A 10,535-nucleotide genomic window follows, 5' to 3' on the forward strand; every position below is an offset into this window, starting at 1 on the left:
GTTCTTTGGACCATGACAGTTCGGCATAATCCATGCCACTAAGTCAACGACTTTCGACGCACTATCACAACGGTATTTGACATGCGTACAAAAACTTGAGCGATTGTCGGCCATTACTCCAAAGGTAATGTGTAATTAATTTCAATATTCCGTTGGAAGATTTTTTCGTTAAAGCTAGTTGCCGTTCAAAAGGTTCAAACTCAAACTCATCTACGACGGTTGCCTGGAAAGATTGATTGAATGGATGACGGAGCGAAAGCTAGAAGTGGGTAAGTATGTGGGAAAAGTTGTTTGTGGAGGAATTGGTTGCGCTTGGAAACACTGTATTAGGGGGGACTTCAAATTCAAGGAGACGGGGCTCATTGTACACTTTCACTACTACGACTAACGAAGCGGTTTTGATAGACGACGAACACCGAACGATGGGATCTCTTACCTAATAATAATCGGTTATTGGCAAAAAATGGAAATGCGCGCCCGCTTTCAGGATCCACGCCGAGGCGGAGGCAAGGAAATATGGATGGAAGTAATGTAGTTTGGGGTTAGACCGTGAACAAATTTGTGTATCGGTTGCTGCCATGCTACTTACCTATTGATGTATGTAGGAAGGAACAACAACGCGGCTTGAAGGAGCAAATCCCGAAGGCACTCGTCAGTTGTCCGCCCGAACGGGTTGCGGTCTGTACTTGCTTGCTAGCTCAATGTCAGCGTATACCTAGTGCCTTGTTGCTTTCCTCTGGAAGTTTCACGGGGCACGAGAACCCCATGTAACAAACTTGAAACGCCGAAAAACGCTATAATTGTGGTAAACCCTGCCGGCAGGTTACTTACTTACGTCTCGTTGAAACGTCTCGCGTCACGTCGACGGGCGGCTGGCAGGTTACTTACTACTTTGTCCCGGGCGCCCGGTAAATCGAGTTCCGTTTCCCCAAGTTTACCCGAACCGGAAGCAAAACACTGGCCTACACAATAAATAAGAATTTTTACGTTCACACGCCTCCGCCAATTGTTTGTTGTCTGGTTTGGCTTTTAGATTGGCGTAGTTTTTCTTTCGCTCTCTCTCTCTCACTATAACCGCCAAATTTCACCCGGCCTACTGAACCAACGTGTGTAACGGCAAGGCGTTCACGTGTGTAATAAACATAAGTATCGAATGGAGCAAGGCTTCTGATTTTCCCTGTGATTGCAACGGAAACGCCACCTGATTGTGCCGAAATCAACTAGGTGTAGGTGTATGATGTAGCAGCAACAAAAAAAAGGGTAGGAAAAATGGGCGTGCGAATTTCCCAAATCGTGCAATTGAACCTGGATTACCGGTAAAAAAAATCGTCGGAAGTCGGAATAATGCACGAGCAGGAAAAAACACGTTCTTCTTCGCCTGCCTCGTTGAATTACGTTAACTGAATTGTTGATATGTGGAGTGATTGGCTTTATTGAAACGTTTGCGAAAATAAAGTGTTTGAGCTTAGTAGTAGGCTGGCTGGGCGAGAGCATTCGCACGTGGATTCCGGTGGAGGTAACACGTGTTTTTTTTTTAACGGACGTTTCCGCGTGTGAAGAGATCGATTGAAAGTTTCGTCATTCTCATTAGGTCGATTATGTGATTGGATAACTCTTTCGGATTTATAAGGATACCCAAGGATTGAATAAGGTAAATTTGAATGTCGCCAGCAGGTTATAAATCGTCTTTTGAGGTTAAAAAAAATCGTTAATGCATTTTAACCATTATATATTGAGCATTCCGTAGCTGATCTACAGTCTTTTTCCGAAGCATGTTTTTTTCGGATTTTTGTCTTAGACTTTGAATAACGGAAAACTAATGTGTTGTAGGTGAAAATATTTGAGTTACATTACAAGGTTTCCAAAACTATAAATTCTGTAAAAATCGGTTGGGAAACATGAGAGATATATTGATTTTTATCAGGAGTGTCAAATTGACGCTCCAGGGACTGTAACGGGTAAAAATTTCAGGGACGGATATTAATATCCAGGCAAGTCCGTCTTAAATCGGGCAATCTATTAAGCTTTGTTTAAAAGGTATTTTTTGGATACTGCAAAAGCTCTATCAACACCTGAATCTGAATTCAGTCATGTTTGACGTAATTAAAGAAACTTTGAGAAAGAATGCTTGCTGAAATTTATGTTTAGTAATTTTATCCGGAAGAGTAGTAAGGAGTGTTCACGAAAGTAAGTGGACACCTGTTTTTATGGTAACTGTTGAGTTTTTGAGAAATATAAAATCAAAAACTCAATATGAAATATTGTAAAAATTTCAACAAATGTATGAGAACTCAGAGCCCATGCCTTGTCTTCAGAGCGTTTGTAAATATTTTTATAAAACAGATTTCGTAAAATTTTGCACAACTCTAAGTGCCATTTTTGACTAAATCTACTCGATTTTTTCATGGTGTTGGCTTCTTTATCATGTTTCTCAAGACGTATATCGGTTCTAGGCCAGTGCCTTTCAATATGTCGCAGATTAAGATATTTTGATAAATTTCGGTATTTCTAGATAAATATACTTTTCTTGATTCAGCCGATAAACGGTATGAACAGTACAGTGATTGGACCACAAATCGGGCAAATGCAATAAGAGATTCCTCAGTTAACAAAAATGAGTCAGATGGAATATATATTTTATATTAATGTTTCCAATAAGTCTCTTCATTAATTGTGATTTTAGTATTCCACTCGTCTTTAATTTTTATTTTTTTAAATCAAAGGCAGTGTAGGTCAACGTTGAAAAATTGAAAACTAGAAAACCTTGTACCAAATTCGGTAAAAGTTTAATCATCCTCCCGAAGCCATAATTTTTTCTCACATTTTTTCTAAGAAAAAGCTCGTATAAACATTGCGATCTTTTATATATATATAAGAAATTTTTTCAAACAAAATTTGGGGCATATTGTTTTTTCAATATTCTAACTCAATTTATCATTTTAATTTTTTTTGCAGTATTCTGATGACTATGAGATTTGTTTTTAAATGTCTTCTAAAAAACTCGCTTTTCTAGAATTTAAGAAGCGAGCGGCAGCTTCCTCTTTATCTCGGGTTCCTAGTCTCTTTTTTCAGACGGATTTTAGTATTGTTATTTTTATTATTGTTATTATTAGGCTTGAATAAATATCAATTTCTTCTTTTGCCCCCCCCCCCCTCCTTCCAAAATCCCGAAGGGGGGAATAAATAAGTTAAATAAGGAAGTGTGAAATATTTTAGATAAATTTCAAATAAAAATTCAAATATCCGAAAGATTACAAAACTAAGAACCAAATTTTGGAAGATGTAAATGAATTCACATGTTGTATTCTTGATTTTATTGAATTTTTCGATAAAAAAATACATGATTTATAAGTTTTCTGCAATAATATAGTATGCAATTTGGTTGCATACAAGCTTTCGTGCAATTTATTTGTTTTTCGCCTTATTTTTTTGTCCCCCCCCCCCTCGCGATGTTCCAACTCCGAGTTACAAAAGAAGGATTTAAAATTTGTTCCGGCCTTATTTATAAGAGATCTTTTAACAATCAGGGTTTTCGGGTCTGTACAAATTTCAGTAGATATTCAAGAAAATAAATTTATTCTTATACTTAATTTAAACTTATTTTAAACATAAAAACTTCGCATCATTTTTTTTTTAACCAATTTACGTAATAATAACTTTTTTGCACATCATTTGTGCAGAATTGATTCGCCAACAGCGGGTTAACTTCACCTTTGCCAGCTTTAATCCAACTTTTTTGACATTCATTCACGTATATTGCTTAAAGCAGAGTTCAACAAACAATTCAACATAGTTTTTACAATTCTAGCTAGTATAGGGCTTTTGCTGTACACATATACAAGAGGTCTGTTGGGCACACATTAGAGGGCTTTATCTGCGGCGAAAGCAAATTTCAACTAAAATGTGGCTTTTCTTAGAATATTAAAGCCTTTTCTAAAAAAAGAGTGATACATATAGTAAATTTCAAATGATCTGTTATCAAATGAAATAATCTTTGGAAGGCAGTAGAAACATTTCCATCGGATCCTTTGACGACGAACTTTGATCTATTTCAGTGATTTTCAAACATTTTTTACTCTTATCTAAGTTTGTGGCATATCGGCAAATTGAAAATCTAATTAGAGAGCAATTAAGACAGACATGAAAATTGATAGGTGGAAAGGTCAAAGCTAGAGCGCTTTGGGTAGAAGAAACGAATAGATGGTGAAACTGTGAGCTTAGGGCATTGTTTTTTATCGACAGCATGAAACTGCTTGTGTGATTCTTTACCCAGCACCTGCTGGCTGTTTGTAGTAAGTGACGAAGAAGTCACATTGCTACCCACAACCAGCTCAGATGGGTCGAACACATGAGGTTGCGTTCAACCGGGCAAAAAATCACACAAGCAGCGCTCACAAGTGCTGTTTTGATTGCTGAAACAATTCTATCGATGCGTGCTACTTGTTCAGGTACATCAGATGGTTGCTACTTTTTGCCCGGTCGAACGCAACCTCATGTGTTCGACCCATCTGAGCTGGTTGTGGGTAGCAATGTGACTTCTTCGTCACTTACTACAAACAGCCAGCAGGTGCTGGGTAAAGAATCACACAAGCAGTTTCATGCTGTCGATAAAAAACAATGCCCTAAGCTCACAGTTTCACCATCTATTCGTTTCTTCTACCCAAAGCGCTCTAGCTTTGACCTTTCCACCTATCAATTTTCATGTCTGTCTTAATTGCTCTCTAATTAGATTTTCAATTTGCCGATATGCCACAAACTTAGATAAGAATATATCCCAGCGGCGATCAAAATAAGATAACAAAATCAAATGGCTAAAAGAAGGGGGGGAAATGGGAAAACAAATAACAACACGATTCAACACGAGGCACTTGGCGAAAAAGTAAGGCAGCGGATGGATAACATGCGAAAAAACAATAAGTAGCAACCATCTGATGTACCTGAACAAGTAGCACGCATCGATAGAATTGTTTCAGCAATCAAAACAGCACTTGTGAGCGCTGCTTGTGTGATTTTTTGCCCGGTCGAACGCAACCTCATGTGTTCGACCCATCTGAGCTGGTTGTGGGTAGCAATGTGACTTCTTCGTCACTTACTACAAACAGCCAGCAGGTGCTGGGTAAAGAATCACACAAGCAGTTTCATGCTGTCGATAAAAAACAATGCCCTAAGCTCACAGTTTCACCATCTATTCGTTTCTTCTACCCAAAGCGCTCTAGCTTTGACCTTTCCACCTATCAATTTTCATGTCTGTCTTAATTGCTCTCTAATTAGATTTTCAATTTGCCGATATGCCACAAACTTAGATAAGAATATATCCCAGCGGCGATCAAAATAAGATAACAAAATCAAATGGCTAAAAGAAGGGGGGGAAATGGGAAAACAAATAACAACACGATTCAACACGAGGCACTTGGCGAAAAAGTAAGGCAGCGGATGGATAACATGCGAAAAAACAATAAGTAGCAACCATCTGATGTACCTGAACAAGTAGCACGCATCGATAGAATTGTTTCAGCAATCAAAACAGCACTTGTGAGCGCTGCTTGTGTGATTTTTTGCCCGGTCGAACGCAACCTCATGTGTTCGACCCATCTGAGCTGGTTGTGGGTAGCAATGTGACTTCTTCGTCACTTACTACAAACAGCCAGCAGGTGCTGGGTAAAGAATCACACAAGCAGTTTCATGCTGTCGATAAAAAACAATGCCCTAAGCTCACAGTTTCACCATCTATTCGTTTCTTCTACCCAAAGCGCTCTAGCTTTGACCTTTCCACCTATCAATTTTCATGTCTGTCTTAATTGCTCTCTAATTTGATTTTCAATTTGCCGATATGCCACAAACTTAGATAAGAATATATCCCAGCGGCGATCAAAATAAGATAACAAAATCAAATGGCTAAAAGAAGGGGGGGAAATGGGAAAACAAATAACAACACGATTCAACACGAGGCACTTGGCGAAAAAGTAAGGCAGCGGATGGATAACATGCGAAAAAACAATAAGTAGCAACCATCTGATGTACCTGAACAAGTAGCACGCATCGATAGAATTGTTTCAGCAATCAAAACAGCACTTGTGAGCGCTGCTTGTGTGATTTTTTGCCCGGTCGAACGCAACCTCATGTGTTCGACCCATCTGAGCTGGTTGTGGGTAGCAATGTGACTTCTTCGTCACTTACTACAAACAGCCAGCAGGTGCTGGGTAAAGAATCACACAAGCAGTTTCATGCTGTCGATAAAAAACAATGCCCTAAGCTCACAGTTTCACCATCTATTCGTTTCTTCTACCCAAAGCGCTCTAGCTTTGACCTTTCCACCTATCAATTTTCATGTCTGTCTTAATTGCTCTCTAATTTGATTTTCAATTTGCCGATATGCCACAAACTTAGATAAGAATATATCCCAGCGGCGATCAAAATAAGATAACAAACATTTTTTACTCACCGCCCCCCTGTTTCGATGTTTTAGAGCTCACCGTCCTCCTTGGAGTATTTTTGAACAAATGTATATAGAAATGCAGCAAAAAATGATAGCTCTGAGCTCTTTCATCGCCCCCTTGTAGGCTCTCAACGCCCCTCAGGGGGCGGTAGGGACCACTTTGAAAATCATTGATATATTTTATAGGACTTTGAACCAAGAGGATGAAGTTAAGAACTTCCGTCGCGAAATTTAGTGAGAATTTTAAGCAATTTTTGCGCTGCTTCCAATGAAAACTTAACAGAATCTTCATTTTCTCAGCATATGTTATTCGAAGCCAGAAATAAAATTGTCAAACAATTTAATAAATGTGTTGGCTTTCCAAAACGTGGAGTAGATTAAATATATTTTGCTATTTTTTTTAATAATTTTTATCAAGAAACAACTTTTTTTCGTCTACTCCTATTCAATTTACATGAAGCTGTCACTTTTGTTTGCCCAACGGCTTACTTATACTAATGCACTGTGCAAGAGCCCTATACTTAATTAAAAACATTTTTGATTTATTTAACCCGTGACTACTTTGTTTCTTGAACTGTCCTTCAAACTCTTAAGGCTGCAATAAATTGTTGATATTTCGTATATATTTTTAGTATTGCAATTTTGCTTTATTGGTTTTCTTACACACTTTAAAAATCATAATGCTGATGCTACCGATTTTTTTCTAAATCACAGCTTCTTTGTATCATGCAATAACTGTGACTAGATAATAAAACTTCATATATCATAAGAAAAAAAAATTAAGGTTACTTATGTACATACATATAAGCCATTTAGCTTAGCTTAGCTTGATTCACTACTCACATCTACCTTAAACCGTTAAACCCGAAATGCATATTTATAGAAAATGGATTACTTCCTCAAAAATAAAATTATGATTACAGAAGCATTGTCATTAGCGGTATGGTCCGGTTATTAAGTTCGATTATTAATTCAATCATTTTATTTATTTTATTGTTTCTATAACGTAAAATTATTACAAAAGCTGGAGTGATAGACACCTTTCATTAGAAATTCTGTTTTATGGTACCCAAGTTGTTAAGATCATTACAGAGCAGCCGAGCAGCCTAAAGAATCACACATCGGGGTACATCTTTCATTACCCATTCCATCTGATTTTTCCTGATTCCTGATTTTTCCTGAACAAAAACCTACTTGTCCAAGAAAATAATATCGGGGTTTTAAAAATTGACATTCATTTTAACCAAACCAAAGATTGAGGAAGGTTTTTTTGAGAAGTTGTTAAAAATAAGCTATGAGGTTTTAGAAGATCCTATCCTGTTGATTTAATAAGTCAATGATAGTACAAAAGATATTGATCGTGCAGTTCATAATTTTACCTCTATTTTATTTTTTAATTTTCTAAAAAATTTGGTACAATTATTATTTGTGTTTAGCGAAATTCTATTAGATAATTGCTGCATTGAGAGATAGCTTCTTATCTAGATGTTTTGTTCTGAATTCGGGAAATATGTTTTATTAGTCAATCTCGAGTAAAAACGATCATAAATTCAAAGTTATTGAATCGAGTAAGGTTAGGTGACAGGTAGGGTTAACTCAACTACGGTAAGATAGTGAATCCTTCTGAAAATTATATCGAGACTTTGGCGTATCTTGTCATACTGTTACTGCTCGGTTGAATTGAAGGTTGGGTTAACTCGAAGCTCAAGTAGGGCCCAATTGTCCCAATTGAGGTTGAGGTTAATTTTCCCAAAATTAAAAAGTGTTAGAAAAATGCCACGTTAAATAGGACTATGCTGAATCCCGGATTTTTAACCGGACCCTTTATCTCGATAGTGGTTCCTAATCCCGGAGCCTGATTCTGGATCCTGATGCCGATTCTTATTCCGGATACCCTGGATACTTGATCCTGATCCTGAAACCTGAATCGTGGATCCTGATTCTGATATGAGAACATGAAGCAGAACGCAGATATCGATCCTGTATCCTTATCCAAATTCTGGGTCTGAATATTTCCTATAAATCCTAAATAGTGTGGGTCATGATGCTGAAATTGAATTCTGATTCCGCATTTTTATCCCGCATGTTTATCTTGGATAATAAAGCTGGTCCGGAGTCTGATTCCACAGCTTCTAAACCTGATGCCGGTTTTGATATTGATCACGGATCCTGATCTTGGAATCCGATTATGATCTTTATTCTCATCCTGATCCTTATTTTTATTCCTGTGGATTGAGTTTCTAGAGTCTGTACCTGGATTCCGATCCCGGAGCCTGATCTTTTAGTCCTTGAAGGGTGAAACGATAAAGTATTATTGAATCCCATATTTACGTATTTAGAATGATCTGTCAACTTTATTTTCGTCGTAAGCTGTTCAGTTGTCATAATGGCATCCACACAAGAATAGATTTTAAAAACTCTGCGTTATCACTTTTGTCACATAAAAATTTGATTCTTAAGCTCAATTTTCCTTAAAAGACGGTAGTTAGTATGTAAGTGTTTAGAATGCCCAATAAACCCAACTAAAGATTGATGGGAACAAGCAACACAATCTCACTGTACAACTTTAAGGGTCTCCTTCTTAAAAATTGAACCAATAACGACGCCGACCAAGTGAAAGAAAGTGCAGCACGTGTGACGATTTGTTTTGCGGAGACTGGCTGTACGCCATCCGTTCTCACGATGATTTTTGGGGGTAAAGGAAATGTGGCGTGGAGATGACCAAGAAAAACCTATGCTACTGAGCTTCTGAATGTTAGACCAAGCCCACCGCAAGTTGCTATTTCGGTCGGTATTTTAGATGCTTTGATTGGTTGCGTTTTTATCTACTTACTAATTTTCGCACCCATTGTTGCCATTCAGGTTGGTATTTGTGTTTGTTTACTTTCTGATAGCGACGACCGGCTTCGTTGCTACCGGGTTGCTACATAAACGGATCCTGTAACAACCTACTGCTCGAATGCTATTTCTCGAATCAAGTTAGCGACTGTTGGTGCGACGATGGGTTGATAGATATGTTGCTGAATGTACTCGATTCGAGGTTTAGCAACCGTTGGTGGGCATGGTCTTACTCAGTGAAACTCCTATCGTGTCCTATGATGCAATACCCAATACACAAGTTGTAAATCAAACTTTCGATAAACCTCTAATCTATTTTGATTATTTACAGAGGATTTTAACCACCTATTGACCAATTCTAGCAATAATATTAGATGAGGGCGAATCACGGTGCATTTACCTTATCAAAACAGAAAGATCCTTTGCTCAAATCCAAATTCGATTAAATCCCGTCCGCTCCATTCTCGTTCAACCTGTTAACCAATAGTGTTGTGATGCCACAACATTGAGGGATACCGTCAATCGGTTTTAGATTGAATAAATCAAGATTGAAATCCAAAACTTCACGCCTTCAACCAGAACTTACCGTTTTCGGTTCCATATCACGGCATCGATTCGACATTCCGACTACTTTCCCGTCTTCCGGCACCATCATTGATAAAACTGTTGAATCGATTATGTTGTTGGTTTCTAAAATAGATTCAATTCAACACTACAATCTCCAAACACAGCTGGGTTAGCAATCAGCTGTTATGCGGGACCACCACGATGGAAGGCGAATTAAAAATGGGCCAACGTCAAGCCCCCCTCGAAATGGGTTCCGAATTAATCGAACATTTGAACTAGCGAGGACGATTGAGGTTAAAAATTGGAATGGAAAATATCACGGAACGAAAATCTTCATCGATATTAAATAGGTGAAGACTCTTCAAGGTTTCCGATACGAATATTACCGGGAAGCATTTTAGACTACCTTCTTCATATTTTTGGGAAGTTAGGGATAAAACACTCGATTATCAAATTATGATTTTGGATTATCTAATTTTTTTAAACATTTTGTTTCTTTCATCTTTTTTTTAAATTTTGTTAATTCTTTGTTTTTTTATATATTTGTTTGGCTCCTCTTGAAACTTTTGGCTCTTTTTTACTCTTTTTTGCCCTTTTTGGTACTTTTTTGACACTTTTCGACTATTTTTGACTCCTGATTTTTCTGACTATTGACTCTTTTTGACACTTTTTAATTCTTTTTGACTTTTTTTTA

General features: G+C 37.6%; 1 protein-coding gene across 3 annotated transcripts in view; it reads right to left on the reverse strand.

Annotated features, from left to right (window-relative positions):
• Window positions 1-10,106, reverse strand: part of LOC129750000 (uncharacterized) — a 64,068-nt gene extending 53,962 nt beyond the window's left edge. Inside the window, exons 1-2 of one of the 3 annotated variants that reach the window (XR_008738245.1) lie at window positions 9,861-10,106; window positions 9,675-9,747 (exon numbers count right to left, since the gene is read on the reverse strand). Coding sequence is in view for 1 of the 3 variants with exons in the window: in XM_055745182.1 (XP_055601157.1) it covers window positions 9,861-9,929 (69 nt within the window). In the remaining 2 variants the exon portion in view is untranslated. Of the gene's footprint in view, window positions 1-589; window positions 1,190-9,674; window positions 9,748-9,860 lie in introns of those variants that run through there. The other 2 variants (XR_008738246.1, XM_055745182.1) reach the window with 2 other exon arrangements.
• Between the last annotated feature and the right edge of the window lie 429 nt (window positions 10,107-10,535).

This window comes from Uranotaenia lowii, chromosome 2, assembly GCF_029784155.1.
Source record: "Uranotaenia lowii strain MFRU-FL chromosome 2, ASM2978415v1, whole genome shotgun sequence".
Taxonomy (NCBI): Eukaryota; Metazoa; Arthropoda; class Insecta; order Diptera; family Culicidae; genus Uranotaenia; species Uranotaenia lowii.